This window comes from Anabrus simplex, chromosome 4 (genome assembly GCF_040414725.1).
Source record: "Anabrus simplex isolate iqAnaSimp1 chromosome 4, ASM4041472v1, whole genome shotgun sequence".
Taxonomy (NCBI): domain Eukaryota; kingdom Metazoa; phylum Arthropoda; class Insecta; order Orthoptera; family Tettigoniidae; genus Anabrus; species Anabrus simplex.
This window is the reverse complement of record NC_090268.1, coordinates 45654237-45678500: the sequence shown is the minus strand read 5'-3', so window position 1 is coordinate 45678500 and position 24264 is coordinate 45654237. Positions and strand designations below refer to the sequence as shown.

The 24264-nt window shown below is 38.5% G+C and overlaps 1 protein-coding gene across 1 annotated transcript in view; it reads left to right on the top strand.

Annotated features, from left to right (window-relative positions):
- The window catches only part of Hs2st (Heparan sulfate 2-O-sulfotransferase), a 111664-nt gene extending 87693 nt beyond the window's left edge, over positions 1 to 23971 (top strand). Inside the window, exons 7-8 of the mRNA XM_067146188.2 lie at positions 9942 to 10164; positions 23592 to 23971. Of these exons, the coding sequence (XP_067002289.2) occupies positions 9942 to 10162 (221 nt within the window). The 3' untranslated portion in view covers positions 10163 to 10164; positions 23592 to 23971. The remainder of the gene's footprint in view (positions 1 to 9941; positions 10165 to 23591) is intronic.
- Positions 23972 to 24264: the final 293 nt, after the last annotated feature.

The following is a 24264-nucleotide window of genomic DNA, read 5'->3' as shown; positions in this document are numbered from 1 at the left end:
ACAAATAATCAATCAAAGGCCTTAAAGTAGCATCTCTTTTCTGCATCTGTGGAAAATATCGTAATTTTCGTAGGAGCTCCCAGTCATCCGGAATTAGCTCGATCCAATAAACCTCGACATCTTCTTCCGGATTACGGCTCAAATAGTCTGCTAACACATTCTGTTTTCCCGGGCAATGCTCGACTTGGATATCAAACTGCTGGACAAAGAGTGTCCATCTCATTACCCTTTCGCTACTCATTGTGGTGCGCGTCATAAACGTCAAGGCATGGTGATCTGTTCGGATCAGTATGGGGAACCCATAAATTATTTTTTTCCATTGCGTCAAAGCGTAAACAATGGCTAACATTTCTAATTCCGTTATAGTGTATCCTTTCTCATTAGGTCGTAATTTCCTGCTTGCAAACGAAATAAAGTCTTTCACGTTCGGTTTCTCTGGATTTTCTTGAAATAGGACTGCTCCCACTCCAACCTTTGAGGCGTCCGTCTGAATAATGAACGGTCGTTCGAAGTTGGGGTAGCTAAGCTTAACATTGTTCCTTAGCATTTCCTTGGTCTGGATGAAAGCTTGTTCTTCAACTTCCGACCATTTCCACTTCTGGTTCTTTTTCAATAATTCCTGCAATGGCGAGATCGTTCTCGTATAACCCGGACAAAAATTTGCGTAAAACTGACACATGCCTAGGAATTGACGTACGTGTTTTATCCTTCGTGGACGTGGAAAATTACAAATAGCGGTCACCTTGACGGGGTTGGGCTTAATATTTCGGGTATTTCTTCATTCAAAAATTGACGTTTTTTTTTTTCACCCCTTGACTCATTCCGGGCTGGCAGACGGTCTCCTCCTCTCCTTTCCGTCTTTTTTTTTCTTCCTGAAATGCGAGGGATTCTGCGCCTGTTACGTCGGGATCTGTATTTTGATTCAAAATAGCTCTTCTCCATATTTCACCTCCGTCTGTTTTCTCCTTGAGTTCCCGGACATGTTCTTTGTTTTCATCAACTGTCCCCCTTGGTTGATAAAACCGATAACAATTTCTTCTTTTCTCGGCGGCATATTTTATTCCTCGGGAAGTTCGGCCAAAATATCGATCTCTTCCTCTTGATCCCATCGAATACGGTCGAAATCCATGGAAGCCCCTCTGTAATCTCTGCTCATCCCTTGTTTCACTCCGTTCGGACCTTTCTTTAGTTTGTACCTCTTTATTTTTCTGTGGAACCACCGTCCTTTCTTTCTCAACATAAGTCGAATTGATTTCCTGACTCAAGGCTCGAGTATTACGGGTATGATCCCTAGACGTCATATCTAGCTGTCTTAATACTCTTTCCAGCTCTATAGCTGTTCGGATGTTCGATGCTATTAATATTCTTTGTACGTCCGGCGGTAGCTGTCGAATGATGACTCGGCATAATTCTTCCTCTGGAAGTGGGTCGTCCAATTCTCGAATTTTCCGGATCTGATTTGCGGCAAACTCGGAAAATTTCGTAGGCAGCGTCGAAGCATATCGACGAGCATACCATTCCGTCCTTAAATTGTGCTGAATATCTGTGTTCCAAAATTTATCGAAAAATGCGACTTTAAATCCTTCGAAATCATCGAAACTGTACCGGAATGCCATAAACCACGTGTGAGCTGACGAATCTAGGTATTTTTCCGTCACTCGTAATTGTCGTTCAGGAGGAATGTCATTATCTTTAAAATATTCTTGTAGGTCCTTAATAAAGGTTTTAGGTGTAGGTCCGTTTTGATTGTTGAACTTTCGGGGTTGATTGTCCTGTAGACGTATAATATTCACAATCTGCGGCCTGTTCCCTTTATCGTCCATTTGATTTAAAGATGCGGTATTATTCTTAGCTCGACCGGAAGTTTTTATCTCCTGTGCTGCATTAGGAGTCGAACAAATGAATCCTGCTTTAAACTGTTGCTCCATTTGTGATTGCCTTTCAATTACGGACGCAGTCACAACTCGTGTGCTGTCACTATGCAATCGCAACGTTTGTAATTCCGTTGTCATATTTGATATTTCGTCTGACATCCCCTTTATTTTATCCTCCATTTGTCCTACTAACCCACGGGACGCAAGAAGTTTGTGTTCCACCTTGGATACAACTTCTCCGATAGCTTTCTTATTGTCATTTACAGCTGTTTTCAGACCTTCTACTTCACCAGTAATGACTTCTTTGCTCATCTGAATTTCCTGTCTGACCCCCTTGTCGACCTGAATTATACTATCACATACTTCCTTAAATCGTTTAGTCCACCTTAATTGCACATCGGTCGTATTTTCCTTATGCGATTGTATTTGGTTGCTAAGCTCAGAAATTTTCCTTTCCACCTCAGTCTTCTGTGTGATCATATTATCCATAATTGATTTCTTGAGCGTGCCTAGCCTCTCAGTAAACTCCTGCGCTACGCTAGCTATCGAGTTTGTAACCGTTCGTTCAATCTCTTGTTTCAACTTCGCCTGACTATCTTTAAAATCACGCGACATCACTTTAATTTCTTGGGTTAACCTAGTCTGGTTGTCTTTGAACTCACGTGACATCTGTGCTTGACTCTCCTTAAACTCAGTTCTAATAGAATCAACACTAGCCTTAGTTTCCGCTCTCATTTCGGATTGATTACGTTCAAGTCTTTCAATACTAGCCTTATTCTCAGCTCCCAATTTCTCAGCGCTGGCTCTCATCTCCGCTATCATCCGAGCTAAAGTATCCAAATCCATTACAATTCATAAGCATTGTGCTCGCCAACAACGATGAACCTGTACATCTTTGCCCCATTTGCCTAAATTTCACCGGAAATTGCCAAAGAATTTGTAAAATACAAAGTATGAACTCAACAAGCATGCTCTCCGTACTGTAACAAATAGACCTATACCGAAGCAATGTCCAGTTGTATTATGTCATTACCAACCTTGGTATCTCTATCCATTTAATTGTCACCATTCAACTGAATGAAAATTACCATCTCCTTGCTTTTGCGCCACCATAGTGTTCGCCGAAACAACAAGATCGTAAATATAACAACAACAACAAAAATATGCCCTGGAAATAATCCACCAAAACGATCAATGCCTAAGCAATGAGGGTTTTGGTTGGCCCTGAAAGTTGGGCGCCAATGAAATATGTCCCCTTCTCCGGGGTCGCTCAGTCGGCAAAACGAGAGTCCCAAAAGGGTGGACCGTTCGCAGGGCCGATTTTGCTATTAAGGGACAATTTCATAGAGTTTATATTTTCAGGACCCTTGGTGACTGGATAGGTGACACAATATAAATGAAAATCAGGGCAAATAACAACAACGTTTATTAAAACATAACGGAAACTCAGTCTGGACAAATGCATGAAAAGGAAAAAAAAAATTTTTAAATACAATGTGACTTTGCAACAAAAGAAATATCTCAATCTTTAATGGCTTGTGAATAAATGAACACGACTATAAGTCCTCGCATGCTTCTGGAGTTAGATTCCATTGCTTCTTCAATGAAACTCCACCCAGTATTTTACTCTGCAACATCGAATGAACCACAAAATTAGCAAAGCTGTCATTTCCCGTTATAACTCATGTTTAGTCATTTACAGGTAAAATAATTTTATACATTTTGAAGAAAAATTACTATTAGCTCAGCATTTACTTGTTCGAGGAAATCTCTTGAAAATTCATTCACTCTACCTGTGAAAATCCTCTAACTCATCTTGTCATCATAAAATTCCTTTACAATTTCATTTTAGTGTTGGGAAAATATTTTTACAATTTCTTTGGCATAACTCCCTCTCTCTCGTAGACTACGCTTGACTGTATTCTTTCCTTACTCTATTTAACTTTTCTAAATTACCTAGCATTTCATGGATGGATAGAGCATCATGAGATCCTACACGGAATCAACAACAACAACAACAATGCTTCACAGTCACCAAAAAAAAATATACAAGATAAGTTTCCTTGGAATGATATAAGTAAATGACATCAAACAACCCAATTCTATCAACTGGTTAAGTAAATTTTTATCACACAATGAATCTGTAATATTTATTATTATTATTATTATCCAGTCATTTATCTCGTCTTCCTCTTGAGTTTTATTGAAGATCCTTACAATCATCTGACCAGAATAAAAACTCGCTCATGACTGTAGTTATGATGATACAGAAAGCCAAATTTCTCTCTCGAAGAATAACTATCACCATCATCAGTGATAAGAGCTCACGAGCCTCGAAAACATCTAATAACGATTAAGTCATGTATTATTCATTTTAGTTGTTGAGCCAGAAATGGACCTATTATTAGTCACTAAATTCGTACATCCTCATAAATCATTATCGCCATAATCATTCATTACAATCACTGTGACCCATAATACCTTTTAGGCCCGACATGCACCCTAGTAGTCCCATGTCGTCCATTAATGGCGAATTCCATTATCACAATGACCATACAAGTTTAATCTCAACAACTTTTACATTATCCGACCTTTACTATTATTAGCATTATTATTATTATTATCCTATAATGGCTCCTAGATCGTTCTCTCGAAGAATATTTCTTACATTCGTCGTTCACTTTCCCTTCTACCATCAATCACTACACATGACTAACAGGGTTTTAAAACTACGATTTAATTATAGTGTACTCCTACATCTAATCATATCTTCATTTACTATTTTTATGAGTTTAATTTATTCTTATTAATACTATTATTATTATCATGATTGTTAGTAGGCCTTACTCCCTTAAAGTCACTTTCGAAGATCATAATCACTCACTCTTGTCGACTCAAGAACAACTGGGATTATTCATCATCACGTCCAAAATAAAACTATCATTATTCCAAGGAAATGCAAAGATAGAACAATATTGAAATCACAAATCAACGAAGTAAGGAACGCTCTCCCATCACCATTAAATACAAATTACTAAGGAAACTACTTTACTCTACGCAAGAATACAATCTAGTCATCTACTAAAAGAGAAGAAATTTTACAAGGGTACTCATATTTCCGGTGAGAATCCTTGGCGTCGGGATGCTGCTCCAGGCGACGACATCTCTTGCCTCATCTATGGTGGTTTACGGATGTACAAAGTCATCGCGTTGGCGTGCACTCTGGAATTTAGTTCCACATGACTGTAGCTCTATTCAGCGTCTTCCTTTTACTCCAGCAAAGTCCCAGAAAATCTCTCGATTTCCCTCTTGATCGCCGCATCTCGACAACTTGGTTTCCTCGGAGATAGCTGAAACTAAAATATTCTATTAGCACAAGGATCCACACTAGCTATAACTCACTAAGTTATTTTCAACACTTAACTTGGCGCAACGATGTACTTCAGGTCCATTATTACTATAAGCTTCGTCTTCTGAACACATTCATTAAGTTACGATGCGCCTTAGGCTGACAAATAATAGGGCTGAATATTATGATGATTAAATAAAGGTTAGATTTCCTCTCGTCTATCCACTTGAGATCGTGACTTCCTTTCATAATGTCCAATGGAACATTCCTAAAGCTTCTATGGCAAGAATCGGCTTTAATGAGCACGCTGACTGTCTGTGGTTTAACATTTTCCACCCGGGAGAATGCATGACTGTAATAAGCTCGCTGGATACTGCGTTGAGCTAACAATGAATTACACTGGCCTTCAAATAATGTAATGATCGTGCCCTACAAGGATTACACTAGTATTCACGTCGTCTGAAAATATTCTTCTTTCCCGTAGAGAATACACGGTTCGACTTCTCGTAAGAAAACCACTGTCCGACGTGCTCTTGGAAAACTGTTCTGGCCGTCGTCTCGTGAAATTTTTCCTGAACTGTTCTGTCGTTCATACACAAGAACTTCCTTCGACTTCTCCAGAACAATCCTAATATTTCCAGCACTTTCCTCAATTTCTATTGGCTGGTAATCGACCTGCGCCATAGCTCGTCCTTGACCGCTACGAGTGGATTTTATGAGAACATTTCTCCTCCCCTCTGTCGTCTGCTGGTGTCGTGACGTAACTGCGCTCTGGTCACCCTCGATCAGCTGTTGACCTAGTTTCGGCCGGCTCGCTCTCGCACAACTATGTCACAGCTGGTACACGCGCACTCGTAAGCAATGCTCCGTAATAAATATTCCCAGCTTTCCCAAATTAACTGAGGTACCATTTAGACGGGTACAGTATGTATTCTTACATTCAAAGCATGTGAGTTTATATATTCCGGAATCAAAAAATTTATCTTTTTCCGAGAGATTTATTGTATCATGGTTGAAAATACTATGTTTCATGTTGTTATTGGTGGAAAATGCAATTTTGAAATTTTTTCTCTTAAATAAATTTGTTATTACATGAATGTTTGGATTATTATATGTGAACTTGATATATTTTTCAGTTTTACTAGGTTCGATTGCTAATTTAGATTGTTGCTTCTCCGAAAATTTATTAATTATTTTATCAATCATGTTATTGTTGAAACCATTCAAGAGGGCTTGTTGTCGGATAAACAACAGTTCTTTATTCCTTTCAGATTTGGATAAAGGAATACTAAACGCTCTTTTAACGTAACTATAATATGCTGATCTTTTCTGTGCCTCAGGGTGTAACGAGTTGTTCTTGATAGTGGTCAGTGTGAAAGTGGATTTTCTGTGTATTTTGAAAGAAAATCCTTTTTCTTCTCTTGTTGTGACTATGTCCAGAAAATTCAGTGATTTTTCAACCTCTTCTTCTAAAGTGAATTTTATATTGGAATCCAAATTATTCAATATATTTAAAACTTTATTGCTATCGGTGAGTCTGTTATCTATTATAGCGTAAACATCGTCCACATAACGTGTCCAAAAATCCAAACCCTCTATTTGATTAATAATTTTCGTGTGTTCCAAATAGTCTAAGTATATATTAGCCAATATTCCTGATGCTGGGGCTCCCATTGAGAGTCCTTTTTGTCGGTAAATTTTATTATTAAACGTAAAATAATTTTGATTTAACACGAATTTTAAAACATTAATAAAATCTTCAATTTCTGGTATGCTTACTAATTTGTTCTTCGTTAAATTCTTCTTAATGATTTTGATAGTGTCTTCTATTGGAATGTTTGTATACATGTTGGTTATGTCAAACGAACATGTCGTGTGAGATGATCCAAGTTTAAAATCTTTAACTAGATTGCAAAAATCCACTGAGTTTTTGATAGGTGTTTTACATCCGACAACAAGCCCTCTTGAATGGTTTCAACAATAACATGATTGATAAAATAATTAATAAATTTTCGGAGAAGCAACAATCTAAATTAGCAGTCGAACCTAGTAAAACTGAAAAATATATCAAGTTCACATATAATAATCCAAACATTCATGTAATAACAAATTTATTTAAGAGAAAAAATTTCAAAATTGCATTTTCCACCAATAACAACATGAAACATAGTATTTTCAACCATGATACAATAAATCTCTCGGAAAAAGATAAATTTTTTGATTCCGGAATATATAAACTCACATGCTTTGAATGTAAGAATACATACATAGGACAATCCGGCCGCAATTTTAAAGTTAGATATTTGGAACATGTGAATGCTGAAAAACATAGAAGATTCTCAGCAATGGGATCACACATGACGGCCACAGGTCATAAATTTACCAACATAGAACAAGACCTGACCATCATAAAAAAGTTAAAAAAGGGCAGCTTAATGAACACATATGAAGACCTGTACATTCATCTAGACCAACTTGTAAAGAAAAATGATAACCTTAATGAGGCTGTAGAATTTAAGAATCCATTATATTATCAAATTCTAGTATATTTGAAAATGCTTGAGAAGGATCACGAAAAAAGAATTGGAATTTCTCCACCTACAGATAGCCCTACAGCTTATTCCTCCTCAGTTGAAGCTATAGGTGACAGTAAGGAAGTTCTTGACACACCTATATCCCCCGCTCCTCCACCTCCTCAGGTGCAAGAGCAAGGAAGAACGCATCACCAATATTACACCCGGCGCAAAACTGTGAAAGAATGACAGGAGTTACTGTTCCAAAGGAAAGCAGGCTTAATAAGATTTGACAAATAGGAATTAGTTATATTTTCATCTACATTAATAATAAGAGCCGCACTGTGATATCAGGATTTCTTCATTTCGATAATTACTTATAAATTGTATAATTTTTAATTTATAAATTGATCTTGTTTCATGAATTATTAAGAAAAGAATATTTATTAGGACAATTTCTCTATGGAATATTGTACAAGTGTTTCCTTGACGACTGCTTTCTATTGTAGAAATAATTTATATATTTTCTCTTGAGTTATTTGTTTGTTTTAGTCTTGTCAATCTTATGTTAATTTTAAGGACACTTCCTCTAAAGCATTACTTTGTCAATTTTATATATTTTTCATCTAAACAGTGTTATGTGGCTGAAGATGTTGATAATATACGAAACATGTACCACTTTTGACCATTAAAAATTGCCTTAAGCAATCATTGTATCGACTAGGTGGAAAATAAATAAATACTTAATTGTGAATCTATTGAAGTGCGATACGGACCATGAAGCTGATTTTATGTAAATTCTGAAATGTCGCCATCTACTTTTATAGTTACAATGTTGTTTCCATACAGACTTTTCAGTAATGCTTTACTAGTTGCAACTTTGCTCTACCCATGTGCAATTTGTATGGGTGCATATTTTATGCAAAAATTTACCTTTATAATCACCAAATGTTTGTACGTAAAATTCAATGTCTGAAGCAAATTGTTAGGCAGGAAAAAATTATATAGGCTACTTGGACATGAATAACAGCTGACAATTGTATGTGTTAATCAGAATAGTACATTGTTTAATGACAATAAAATTATATTCCATTCTGTTCATTGGCATTCCACTCTATTCCTCATCATTCATCATAATTTCTTGTCAACCCCCAACGAGCTTGTTTCTACTTTCCACTTTCATTAGGGAGCCATTCTTGACATCTGAAAAATCAGTGAAGAGAATCTTAAATTGGTGAAGATACTTGTTGTTCTTTCTATCTTTCTTTCTTTCTTTCCTTCTTTTTTTCTTTCTTTTTTCTTTCTTTTTCTTTTCTAGCCTATTTCAGTCCACTGCTGGATGTAGGCCTCTTCCATATGCTCCCATCGTCTTCAGTCTTGAGCCACTTTAAACCAGCGTGTTCCAGCCAACAGCTTTATGTCATCGAGCCATCTCTTCTGGGTCTTCCAGTGCCTCTCTTGTGTTCCCATGGTCTCCAGTGAACAATCCTAGAAGTTCACCTGTTGTAGTCTGGTGGAGCTATGTGTCCTACCCATTTCCATTTTAGTCTTTTTACTCTCTCCAGGATGTCTGTTACATTCATTCTTCTCCTGATGTCTTCTGAATGGATCTTATCCCTAAGGCTGATCCGTAGTATCTGTCGCTCCTGGCTCGTTGTATTCACTGAAGCTTGCGAGCACTTGCGTTAGTCAGAGTCAATGTTTCTAGACCATAAGTAGTAACTGGCAGCACACACTATTATAAACCTTGGTCTTCGGGTTAATTGGAACCCCCAAACCCCATGGCACTACAGCCCTCGAAGGGCCTTGGCCTGCCAAGCGACCGCTGCTCATCCCGAAGGACTGCAGATTACGAGATGTCGTGTGGTCAGCACAACGAATCCTCTTGGCCGTTATTCTTGGCTTTCTAGACTGGGGCCGCTATCTCACGGTCAGAGAGCTCCTCAATTCTAATCATGTAGGCTGAGTGAACCTTGAACCAGCCCTCAGGTCCAGGTAAAAATCCCTGAGCGGGCCGGGAATGGAACCTGGGGCCTCCGGGTAAGAGGCATGCATGCTACCCCTACACCACGGGGCCATTCACCACAGGATTGATTCAAAATAATAATAATAATAAGAATAATTTTAGGATATAATGTTTCTTTGAGCTGTTATCTATGGTTTATAGTTTTGTCACTTTCAACTATGTATGCCTATGATTTACAGGTAATAAATCACATTTACGGCGTACAGCACAAAAAGTTCAACCCTCAGCAGAAACAGTAGCTCAGATACAGGACTCTCCAATCTGGCGTATGGAAAATGAACTTTATGAGTATGCTCTGGAGCTCTTTCATTACATCAAAAAACGGACTATTATTTCTAAAGATGGAGGACCTCCTGAAAGAGGGCAACAATTTATGTATGAAAAAATTAGACCAAAGTGATGGTGAGTTCTTCAATATTATTATTTGTTTTATTTTTCCCCCATGTCTTAACATTGTCATCATTGTCGTCATTTCCACTTATCTAGACGCTGTTCTATATTACCTTTGATTTATATTGATAACAACTGAGTTATTAATTAAGTCATTTATTTCCCAAGGGGTCTAAGTCCAAAATTGACAGCCCCAATTCTTTAAGGGGTCCTTTATATACTCACAAAGTGTTGTATATCGTATTTTGAAAATAATCCACTGGGAGCAGCAAAAATTTGGGCTGGTGACTGAATTGACTCAATGCTTCAGGACCTAGTGATATACATCCAGCGCATTGGGCCCATATTCGTGTTCTATCAGCTATTTTAGAACATCAAAGACTTTCTTTTCATATTTTTATAAAGGACTGGTAATATCTATATTCTCTCTTTCAATAAAAATAAATCTAGTTTGAATTCTGGTCAGTGGACGATTTTGGACTTTTAAATTGCCATTACATTTTGTCTCATTTCGTCCCATTAGGGTCCAATGACCTAGATGTTAGGCCCCTTTAAACAACAAGCATCATCATCATTATTTTTATTTTGGCTGAAGATGGCCACTAAGTGGCTGAAACTAGTCGTAAGACTAATGCAATATTATTTACTTGATATATTGTATTGAAAAGGTCTTGTCAATTTATTTCTAATAATCACATTTCAATACAGAGCAAAAAATAAATTTGTCTGGTCTGTAATTGTACGCAATATCTCATTCAATGCTTCTGAAACGCACTCTACCTGGTTTACAACTCCACATGTTCCAGTGAATGGAATTTTTTGTGGGGTGTATGAATCATATATATCAGCTATCAGCAGGCCTTGAAACTAGATCAGGTGTAGATGTGCTGATAAATATATAAATTTATTAAGATCTACTGCCTCAGTTGTGGTTCTAGGAGCTATTTGTGATCTATCTATATGTGCTGTCCATGTGTTAGTGTTTTCTTGTGGCTACGATCTGTTACAATTGTTATTGAGATCATATTTTTTCTATATTTGTGTGCCCCAAGTGTCGGACATATTGAATTTCTACAATCAATCCATAGTAAACATCAGTTAGATGGGCAATTTATTACTTTCCCTCATCAATCATTCTGCCCTAATTGTCAGCCATTTTACATAACCATGGAAACAACGAAACAGGTGGTGACTCTACTCTCCATTTATGCGTTGCCTAGGCCACAGAGTTTAAAATTATTTATCTACAACTTCTGTCCTAACTTAGTCAGCTGTCTATAGGGCGGGTAAACTGGCCAGAGTCTTGCTCTGCTACGGTATGGAGTAAACCGTACAGCCAGCGACTTCACGCCGAGTGTTAGGTGGCGAGAAATAACCTGACACCCTCAGGGAGCCAACGGCTTTGGGCGAATGACCTCCTTGAGGAAGGGCGGTGGTCCCGTAGTAGAGGAAATGCCACTGGAATCCACTGAAAACCTGATGTCGGGCAGCAGCGCCATCAGTATCGACTTGATGCACAGAGCAATTCATGCTCGAGATGGGTCAAGAGCGGGGAGCCTCAAGCTTCACCAGAATGGCTGGTTTTTCGGTTGTGGTACTGCGGTGTGGAAGTGAGAGGGACCTCACTACACTATTATTCCCATGAACACCATCATGATACCTGCTTTAAATGGATCTAATTCGTCGTGCAACCTGGCTGACAACCGGCGCTTTTGTGGTTCCAGGCTGCAAAGTGTGAAATGTGCTACTGGGCATGTGCATGCAGGCAACCAGGCTGCATATGCGAAATTTGCGACTGGAAGAATAAAGCACAGTGTGGCTACTTGGAATGTGAGAGGACTTTTAGCTTTAGGAAAACTTTTCCTGATAATACAAGAACTGGAAAGGTATAATATAGGAGTGGCTGGGCTAAGTGAAACTTACTGGAAAAACAATGGCCATTTTAGAAGTGATAATCATTGGGTCTACTTGCCTGGAAATGATGGAAAAAGCAGTAACAGGGTTGCAATTGTGATCAGCGACAAACTGAATGGCCTAGTGAAAGGATATAAACCTGTTAATGATTGCATTATAACACTAAGTCTCAAATGCAAGCTACTTTTAGTCAGCATCATTCAGGTTTATGCCCGAACAGCGGATGCGTCTGATGAAATAATCGACCGCTTCTATCAAGATCTTGATGCTACTGTTTCAGCTTTTCCAAGCAGAGAACTAACTATTGTTATGGGAGACTTCAATGCCAAAATTTGTTCAACACAACATGATGAGCATGTCAGAACATTGGTAGGAAGATATGGAATTAGAGAAAGAAATGAACAGGGAAACAGGCTTCTTGAGTTTGCAATTCAAAACAGGTCCACTATAACTAACACAGTCTTCAAGCAACACATCCAGCACATGTACACATGGACTTCGCCTGATGGTCGATATAAAAATCAGATTGACTACATTCCGATCAGTTCAAGATGGAGGTCTTCTGTAATGGACACCAAAACCTGTCCTGGTGCAGTATGTGGCAGTGATCATCAGCTTCTTAGAACAGAAATAATAATAAAACTTCAAACACCAGTTAAAAGATCACACAGGATACCACAAGTAGTTAATATGTTGCCATTCAAGGAATCATTGGCGTGAAGAGCCTCCATATTACAGGATCCAGTAACAACTGCAGAAGGGCTGTGGAATGTGACTAAAAACTGGATAGAGTCCTCTTTGAATGAATCTAGAGTACCAAATACTAGAAGGCAACAGTGGATCTCTGACTTGACCCTCCAGCTTGTAGAAGAAAGAAGGTGCCTTAAAAAATCTGGCATTAACACTAAAGAAAAAAGAGAGCAAATGTTTGATCTTGATCAAAGGATTCAGTCTTCTCGTAGAAGAGATAAGAATAATTTCCTTGGTAACATTTGTTCCGAGATTGAAGATCATGCAAATCAAAACCACAGCAAGGATCTTTTTGACAAAATTAGAATAATCACTCGAAATTTCAAGCCATATTTCTGGATTGTACAGAACCCACAGGGTGATTATTATTTATTATTTATCGTATGATGTACACAGAAAGATTATATAAATAAGTATGCAAATAAGTACACAATGTATACAAACAGAAGCCTATAGTTCCAAATCAAGTCCATTGATCCATTTTAAGGCCTCCTCAGTTGCGTTATGAATGTCCTCCAAAGGACCTTGAAATGCTCTCTGTGGACACTCGACAATTACATGGTAGATGGTCTGTGAGGTAGCTCCACAATCACACCCAGGAGACTTCTGCCAGCCCCATTTATAAAGAGTATAGCCGCATCTTCCTTGATTGACTCTAATCCTGTTTATAGTCCTCCATTGACGTCTGGGTAGATGGAATCCGGGAGGTTGAACATGAGGTAGGGTCACAAGATGTTGATTGGGAACAGAAGACTGTTGCCATTGATGTAACCAGGCGTTCGTGATGGAGAACCCAGATTCTTCCAGTGTAAGTGCAGCACGCCAGGATGGAGATCTAGACTTAAGTCGTGGAGGGGCAAATTGATTAATATCTTGATGAACGGGGAGGTTGGAGTCCTGGTTGATCTTCTTCCACAATTTTAGAAGAGCTTCAGACCTTCTTAAGCAAGGCGGTGGAATATTGCTGAGTGTAGGCAGCCAGGCCACGTTTGTAGAGCGAATGCAACCAGTTATAATGCGCATTGCTTGATTTAGTTGAGCATCTATCTTCGCAGTATGAGCACTGTTCAGCCAAGTTGAAGCGCAGTATTCGGCAACTGAATAGCAAAGGGCTAGAGCAGTAGATCTCAACACTTGGTTGTTTGCGCCCCAAGAGGTGCCGGCTAATTTTTGAAGGATATTATTCCGACTTTTAATCTTGGCGGCTGTGTTGTTAATATGATGCTTATATGTTAGGGATCTGTCTAATGTGACTCCTAAATATTTTGGGAAGGGACAATGCTGTAAGGATTGATTTCTGATTGTTATTGAAGGCTTGTAGTTGGCAAATTTATTTCTGAGATGGAACACAGATACAACAGTCTTTTGGAGGTTTGGACGAAGACACCATTTTTGGAAATATGTGTCTAGCTTTTTTAGATCTGCTGTAAGTATTTGTTCAGCTTCTGGAAAGCTTGGTGTTTGACTAACCAGTAGTATATCATCTGCGTAAATAAATTTCCTGGACTTAGTTGCTGGTAAGTCAGCAGTATAGAGGTTGAAAAGTAAGGGTGCCAGAACAGATCCTTGTGGATATAGAGAATGTTCTAGAAACATGGAGATTGTACTGCCAGGATCTGTACAGTGAACAGTGCAATGCACAAGACCAAGTGAAGCTAGACAAACAGTCAGATCCAGAACCTAACATCCTCTGAGATGAAGTGAAAATGGCTTTGAAAATGCTGAAAACTGGAAAACCGTGTGGACCTGATGGAGTAAGTGCAGAAGTCTTGAACGCTACAGGCGATGCTGGAATTGAAATGCTGTTGAAAATCTGCCAAGCAATATGGAATTCTAGGAGCTGGCCCAAGGAATGGGTACAGTCAAACTTTGTCCCAATCCACAAGAAAGGAACGAGGAAAAAATGTGGAAATTATCGCTTAATTGCTTTGATTTCATATGCCAGTAAAGTTATGCTTCATATCCTCCATAAGAGACTCCGGGCATTCCTAGAGTATCAAATTCCTGAAGTCCAGACTGGATTCATGAAAGGAAAAGGCACTTGCAAACAGATCTTAATCCTAAAACAAATCATAGAAAAGGTTAGATAATTCAGTGCTTCGGTATCCCTGTGCTTTATTGACTACCAAAAGGCCTTTGATACCGTCAAGTGGAACCATCTTTGGAAAATCTTGGATGATATGGCTTTGCCACTCCATCTGGTTGATCTCCTCAAGTCTTTATATAAGGAAAATACAGCCACTGTTAAGATTCAAAACAAAGTCACAGTAGTTTTGTATGAGGGCTGGAGTCCGTCAGGGATGTATCCTGTCACCGTTACTTTTCAATCTCTGTTGTGAATATGCAATGATAACTGCATTAGATGACTGGGACAAAGGATTTTCCATTGGGGGATGCAAGATCAACAACTTGAGATTTGCTGATGACACCACCTTGATACCATCATCTGAAGAGGAGTTGACAGAACTGATCAAGAGAGTGGAGGAAGCAGGCCTAGAAATTGGATTACACCTAAATCAACAGAAAACCAAAGTCATGATCGTTGATCGTAAGTACAACAGTAGTCCACATATCCAACAGATTGGAGGTTGTGAAGTTGTACGTCAGTATGTATATCCAGGCTCCTTACTATCCAATTCGGGTGGTTCCAAAGATGAAATTAAGCGAAGAATTGAAATAGCAAAGTTAGCAATGATCCGTCTGCAGAATATCTGGAAAGATAATAACATCACCATCAATACAAAAAAGAAGCTCGTTGAATCTCTAGTCTTCTCAGTCTTCTTGTATGGCGCAGAGACGTGGACCATCCTCAAACGTGATTGTGAACGGATAGAAAGCTTTGAAATGTGGTGCTGGAGGAGAATGTTGAGGATTCCTTGGACAGCTCATCGCACGAACACATCAATCCTGAACCAACTTCAGATAAAAGTTTGTCTATCGTGTAAGGTCTGCCAGTGGATCGTACGCTACTTTGGACATATAATGTGCTAAGATGGTACTCTTCAAAAGTTGATTATTGAAGGCAAAGTTCAGGGAACCAGACAACAAGGTCGAGAACCAACACTATGGGTTGACATGGTGAATGGCCCCCTATAGAGTTCTCTCAGAGTAACCACATTGAAAGCTTCAGATAGGGAAGAATGGTGGAGTATGGTTCATCGGCTAAATGGCTGAATCTTATGATAGTCACGACGTCTCAGTCATGAGGCAAAACGAAGAAGAAGAACGAATCATCCACTTTGTTCCATTTCCAGTCGTCTTGTGTACGTTGATGCTCCACTGACAAGACACTTTCATTTTCAACATCACTATTGTCGTCACTGTGTACACTTACGTCGTTATTTTCACGGATTTTTTCTGGCAAAAAAACTTCATCGCTTTCATCACTGTCAAACTCACTACCACTATCAAATACTATAATATCACTATCACCCGGTTCATCTAAACATTCTACAATTTGTTCAGACGTGAGATTGTACTCGGACCTGTCATGCTTTCACTTGAAACAACAGCAGTTGGCAACGTGAAACCAAGACTTATTTTATCATAAAGTTACAGTTCTAGGCCAAAGAAAACATGCCGGGGGCGGGGAACTGAGTCTCAAGGTTTCATTTGTCGCGTAGTACAGAGAAATGTCAAGAGATGGCAGAGCTAGACTGTTTTGGAATAAGTGATACGCTCAGCATGAATGTCATGTGCATCCGCCAATAGATACGACTACCGTGCGCATGGCATTCACTTGCTCCTGGCTTGAGAGGGTAATATTGACTGAGGCTTTGAAATGTTCTAAATAACTACTCCAAGAACCTCAGTGAGGAACTCCATGTGTTTTTTTTTGGTATACCAGATCATGTTCCATACATACTCTGTCCTGGCTTCACATAATTTGTATGATTCTATTCCAAAATACCCAAGCCACCCTTAACAAGAGGCTTTAATCAATGACATAGTATAAGTTCCAAAAATTATGGAAACTCGCCAATTCGGTGTGACTGGCATTAGGAAAAGGATCCTGTGATTATAATGATAACAGCACAGGTCTATTTTGACTGGCAGTAGGGAAGGTGCCTGCCATTTTAATACAAATTCCTCAACTGTTATCGGTCTGGAAGTAGTCAATGAGGCCTGCCATTATAATGAAAATTCCCAACTTGATTGTGAATGGCAGTGGGCAAGTTGACCTGCTGTTATCATCACAACTCCTCAACTCACACTTCACATTGGAAACAACGTATGTGGACCTCCCTATTTTGTTTCTCGGAAAACGCTAAGATACATGGAATTTTAAAAAATCTTATTCACTGCATGTACAGTAATTTACTTTGATATCCTTATACAATGTAGAATACCGTAGCGAAGCATGTGTACATTTGCTGGTTTCCTTATAAAACGTTTAAAACGATCTTCTTTGACTTCGGCCAACGGCCGTAGCCATGTTGAAACACCGGATCCCATGAGATCTCCGAAGTTAAGCAACATTGGGCGTGGTCAGGAGTTTGATGGGTTACCACGCGCTGTTGGTGGGGGGTAAGGGAATGGAGGAGCGGAAAGGAACTGGCCACCCTACCGCACGTAAACTCTGGCTCAGGAACACCTCTGTGGAGGTTCAGACCTGCCTTCGGGCAGAATAACCCTTACCTACCTTACCTTTGACTTCGTTGTGGGGTTGAAGATAATGCAGTCTTGTAAAAGTTCAATGTTGATAGAAGTCTAATGGTGTATGGAGCATTATGAACATTCATTGTTTGTGTATATTGGCAGCCGTTATGGAGACCTGTGAAGTTGTTAAGTTATAGAATGATTAGGTCTTCTATAATAAGTTGAGCCTAAAATGTAAGATCAGAAGATGAGAAGTGAAATAGTGTACTACGAAAGAGAACAGGTTCAATGACAACAGTACTTATATTCTGCCTTCTAGCCCTTGTTATTATGTTCAGTGATGATCGTGTGTATAGAGTGAAACTTGTCCTGTCCTATTGTGAGTGAGGAGAAGTATGGAGGGGCAGTTTTGTTGATTGGAGAAGATTTTGTAACTTGATGCAAGCATATTGCTGGAGATTTGAATGTTTGTAAAAAATATGTTAATCAATAGCTCTTCAACCAATATGTTAGTTTTTCTATAATTTCATTGAGATTATAACTGAGTTATATCTTTGATCAATTATTATTTGTAGATTTTCTAGAATGTTAAGGTAAGTTCCTTTATTAACTGTTAGAAGAATTGTCATATCTTGATTGATAGTGGAAAACTTGCGTTTATTATCACTCATATGTTGGTTCAGGGCAGAAACTACTGCAAGTGATATCCTGAAACTACTGCAAGTGATATTGCCATGTGTGATGTAGATTTCTTCTTGTTTTCTCCTAAACCATGCATCTTTTACTATACAGTACTATTTTTGCATCTTTCACTCTTAATGACTTAGGGCATCGTGTGTTCATGGCTGCTTAGTTATACCCCACCGACCCTGTAGATTTATGTCTGACTGTAACAATTCAGTCAGTCATGTTTTCAGTTACCCTGTAGACTTTAAGGTCATCAGCATACATCAGGTACCAGTAGTTGCTCAAGTGGATTTGTGATGGCAGGTCATTTACAAATAGAAGGAAACACCAAGGTGCCAGTAATGAACCTTGTGAAACTCAAGACATAGGCTGGTGACGATGAGAAGTGTTACCCTTGTATTTTACTGAATACCTCCTGTCATAAAGATAGCACTTAAATCAATCAAGGAGGCTTCCATGAATGCCGCATGCTGACGACTTAATTAGTAGAGCATTAAGCTGCATAGAGTCAAAAGTTTTGGAAAAGTCTGTGTACACAGCATTAACCAGCTTCCAATTGTCCAGTGCACTACTGGAAGTACATACAAAGGGCACTAGGAAAGTTTTGCAATGTGTGTGAACGCTTTAGACTTTTTCAAAATAATTTCCACCACACTCAATATACTTCTCCGTACGTTGAAACCAGTCACTGAACCAACTCTGCCACTTTTCTTCGGTTGCATTTTCACACTCTTGATCCCATGCTGCCAAAAGTTCCTTGTCGGATGCAAAATGTCGCCCATTCAGCTTCATCTTCACTTCTGGGAAGTGTGCGAAGTCACATGGGGCAAGATCAGGACTGTATGGAGGGTGATCAAGCACAGTCAACCCTGATCTGGCAAGAAAATCCATTGTTACATTAGCACGATGTGCTGGAACATTGTCGTGATGCAAGAGCCAAGTGTTGAGCCGTGACCTTGGACGAAGCTGCTTGAGAGCCTGGATGACCTGAGGCAGACAAGTCTCACTGTACCACTTTGCAGTAACTATCCTTTGTGTTTCTAGCACAACCCGAGTCAGGATGTCTCGTTTAATGGAGAATACTGCAATCAACCTTTTCTTCACTGACCTTGACTTTCGCGCAGTCACAGCTCATCTTCAAACAGCCACACCTTGTTCTGGGATTTTGTTGGGACATCGTGATAATAAAGCCAAGTTTCTTCACCTGTAACGATGCTACTGACGTTACGCGAAGTCCCATTTTCAAACTGTTTTAGCATTTTCCGGCACTATTTCACTCGATGTGCCCTTTGTTCCTATGAAAGTGAATGGGGCACCCAAAGGGAACAAGCCTTTCTAACATGGAGATGATCGTGTAGAATTGAATGAATAGCTGGTGCAGGGATGTGGAGGGTCTCTTCTACCTGCCGATATGTAAACCGCGTCTCTTGCTGCAATATTTTCCTCACATCTGGAATGTGTTCCTTAGTCACTGATTCAGACGGTCGCCCAGAACGAGGATGAGAATTGCCAGTTCTTCAGCACACTCGTGTAACACAATTCCTGGAATGTTGTTTGGACCACATGACTTCTTCATATCCATCGATTTAAAGATTTTGCATTCCGATGCCGAAGTAAATTTCTCCGAACTGTTCAGTGTGAGAATTACAGGGAACACTGGGTGAATGAAATTTTTGGAATGTGTCAGCAAAATTATCCAGAATTTCTTTCACTGAGATAATTTCCTTGTCCTCATTAATCATCATAGAGTTTAGTTGGCTAGATTTTGATTTTTAATTAGTAAATTTCCAAAATTTTTGTGGATGTCTGTTAATATCTTCAATATTATAATCTGTTAACTTCATTTTCCGTATTGATGATTCCAGTGATCACAAATATAAAGATAGGAACTCTCCACCTAATCAATACAATTATTTAATATAAGATACTTAAAATATTTTTACATTACAGTACTGGTTTCGACCCTGTGTTTGGGTCATCTTCAGCTGCTGGTACTAATTGTAAGGTACTAATTGTTATTGTAAATGACTAATGCTAAATTACAATGATGTGTTGTGGTATATCTTCAATAGATACGACATATTCCATGTACTTTCTTTGCCGAATTTGTTTGTATTCCTTTTGTAGTGCTGCAAATTTGATGTAATCTGAGAGCAGTGACATTGTACCTTCATGTGTAATGAAGATTAGGCATCTTCCCTGCTGGTGTGATTCCAAACTCCAGCAAAATGCAGGCAAAAGAAAGAACAAGTAAACAAGCTACGTTATGATACAATGTTAATTTTTTGCCTGTATTCAATGTGCTAGTTGTTTTAAGATCTCCGCAAATTGGCTGATGATGACACTTAAAATGTGTTGAAACCGGTCCCATTAAACAGGTTGTAACTACTTTTTACCATCTTATTACGGAGTATTGAAAGGTGGATCCTAACCTATAATATTGTACATCTTATTTCTCTATTCAATACGGAACAATAATGAAGTTTTTAACTTTAAAACAACCAGACACTAGTGGGATCTGAACCCACAACCTCCCGATTTCGCGTCGGTTGCTCTACCAATTGAGCTATGGTGGCCTAGGCCATCTTTGTTCTGTTGGAAATGATCTAAGCTACAGGTCTGGTACTACTACCATCACATTGTAGAGTGCGTTTAAGTTGCCCGTTGAAGGCCAAGTCAATGGATATTGAATTTTCACGACCGCATTGTAATCGAAACCGACTTTCAACCTATTAGGTTGTGTTGCGTACATTTAGTATGTGTGGAAGAGATGTTAAGTACAGAACAAAAATGGCCAACCAGACACCAGTGGGATCCAAACCCACAACCTCCCGATTTCAGATACTACCAGGAAACTACAGGAGCTCAATCTAAAGAGGAAAGTGTGGATTAGGTTGAACCAACCAAGGACAGGGCATGCCAGATGAGCCAGTTTCATAATGTATACAGTATACTTGGGGACAAAACATGACGGCCTCAGTTCCTGGAAGCGAGTTGGAAGCCAGCAGTCAATCACACCCTGCACTCTGCTGAGTTAATGAGTTCTAAGTTCTAAGTTCTTTCCTGATTTAGGCGGGAGACTCCCGATTTTTGACATTTTTCCCGCCTCCCGATTATTCTATTATTTCTCTCGATTTTAATTTTTTTTGGTGAACTTGAAACATTTGTTTTCAAATCCCACCATTTCAGCTTTTTTTTTTTTCTTACGCCAGTGGCCGGAAGTCCTTCGCTCATTGGCCGCTTTCAAATGAAATATTGACGTTTATTAATACCTGAAATGTGCGCAAATGTGCGATAATTATTGAAACCTGTATATCGCGACGCGTATATCGATTGTCAATCTCTCGTTCTCGCGTGCTATGTTCGTGTTCGTTGACCTAAAGGTTGTTTACAGGCTGAAGATGCCCAAAATAATGGGTGAAACATGTACCTGACCAAATAAGTCTACATAAAATCATGTAGATAAAACCAACATTAAACGTGGAAAGTATTGAATAGGTGTTTTTTTATTAAATTATCCTTGATATCTATGCCTCGCATCACTTTAGTCGATTCTAGAGACTAGTCACTAGATATGGATTCTTTTTTGGTAATTTAGTGACAGAATTTCAATGATAACGACTAGCGACTTTTCTAGAGGTTTTACAAGCCATTTGGAGACAATTCTGACTAATTTTAATTTATCTCAATATAAATAAAATAAGTGTGTCTGTACATTGCTCAGAATTGAAAAAGAATGTTATTTCTGTACCGGTCGTGACCACAGTAACAAGGATAAATGCACGTTTTAATTTTCCGCAATTTCTGTCTGTATGTTTGTATGTAGGCCTATGTATGTACGCCCATCACGAGAAACTGCTGAAGAGAATTTAATGAAAATCGGTATATAAAGTCGGGGAGTAAGTCGCTACAATCTAGGCCATAAATAATTGTATTCACGCTGAGTGAAAAGGTAGTTTAGGGGAAGGCCTAACATTTAATTCTCAAATATTTATGTTATTATTGGCCCTATTGATAAATACTTCATAATTAAAGTTATTAAATTTCCTATCATTTATGTCTTATACATTTTTACTGTACCGGCTATGATAACAGAGATATTCATGAATTTGGATTTTTGTTGCTAAGTCTGTATCAGTGCCGAAGTATGAGAAAATGGGTGAACAGAATTTAGTGAAAATCGGTATGTGAAGTTGGGGAGTAAGGAACTACGGTCTACGCTATAAATAATTTTATTCACCCTGTTCGAAATGGTAGTTTAGGAGAAGGAGCCAAAAATTTTAATTTTTAATTACCTATATATTTTGGCCATATCAGAAAGTACTACATAACAAAAGTTATAGAGAGTACAATGTCTGATTATTTATCTTATTCAGTTTTAATGTACTGACTATAATATATTGGTGGTGATGGTGATTAAATTGTGAAGATGATTATAAGAATGAGGAAAAAGTCATGAAGGAACGATCACTTAAATAACACAAGTGGTTGTCACGAAGGAAAGGAGGTCTCATTTTACATTAGATGCTCCAATATCACAGAGGCGGAAGAAAACTAAATGTGAAGGCCTGCAATATAGAAAGCTCATAAAATTGATCAACAATAATATTACATTGACCATTGCTTGTTGTGAATACATTTTAGATTTTGTTTCAGATTGACTGTGATCTTGTGAACAGTCATTGTAATGACCTATGTTAACTTCAGTTGGGATAACTATAAGGACAGTCTTTCTGAGAATTTCATTGCGAAGCACGGGTACAACAGCTAGTTGTTTGATACAAATAGTATTGAGCTTCAAAATATTGCGCGGGCTCTTGATGCAATATATTAATCTATGCATTTGCTAAGTAATGGCATCTAAGTGCATGACCGATTCACACACGTGGAACATGAATTCATACCATTTTCGGAAGGCTTATCAGAGACCAATCATCTCACTCACATACTTTCTGTGAGGTAATAGAGATGTGTAATTTTTAGCCTTGTAGCCTCGTGTAGCAGCAGTCGGACTTTGAGACAATAAGTGTTATAAATATATCATAGAACTGTATTGTGCAAGACATGTAGAATAAGCAGTTTTGACCAATTATATCTCCTGATTTCTCCTGATTTTTTAAAATCAAAATCTCCTGATTTTTGGTTTTGTAAAGTTGTCAGGTATGCTCTTCAGGCTTACCCTTTCTTCAAGTCGAGTGCAGTAGACGATTTGGCAAATCCGGCTTTCATAGATATTGTAAATCCTATAAGCCGCTAATAGACACCAGGCTGCCTCTGGTGGGTAGTGGTATGAGGCAAGCTCATCATGTTTTGTAATAGAATAGAGTAATTGTAACATGTACTCTCTTATCTTTCTTAGTGTAACGTATAATCTGTATATTCAAGAATTATTCACTTAAGAAAAATTGAAAATTTAACACTTTAGTTCTCAGCATCTTAAATCATGAAAATATCAAAATTGTTAAGACATCATTCATTTCTTTTTCCAGTCATGAAGAAGCTGCATGGAAGTCCTTAAAGAAGATATAGCATTTCAATATCATCGTGATTGTCATCACCGCATATCATAAGTTCTGAAGTGTGCATACTTGCCAAAGTAACTCGTGGTCTGATTGTTTACTATGTCAGTGTAAACACCATGTGATATGTTAATTTATAATATGGCTTACTTGTCTGCTATTTTGTACTTAACTTTGAAGTTTTTTAATGAATCATCAGTCCATGTGCCACATGAATTAAAATCCTGCAGCAGTTTCAAGCAACTGCAGTATTTCTGTGCAACTCATAACATTGTGACAAGGTATATAGGCTGTTTTTATAGTAGATTCATAATCTCCAGTATAAGCAGTGAGAGTTAATTGGAGGATCCTAGAATTTAGTTAGTAACTTCTATGATGCTGTCATTCTGCTCCCTCCACTGGAAATAGTGTAATCTGAAGGAATATTTATTGATTCTGATTGCTTCTTTGGCTCATCTAGTTTAGCAAACAAAAGGCATACATTCACAGTGTGAATTAATTTTTTGCCTTTAAAGTATATATCCTGCTACAGAATCTAAGCTGATGAAGCATGGCCTTATTGGCTCAGTCTGTGATAGTTAAATTACCTTATAACTGTTTTGTTATGAATAAAAGGAAATGGGGAATATCACAGACACACACA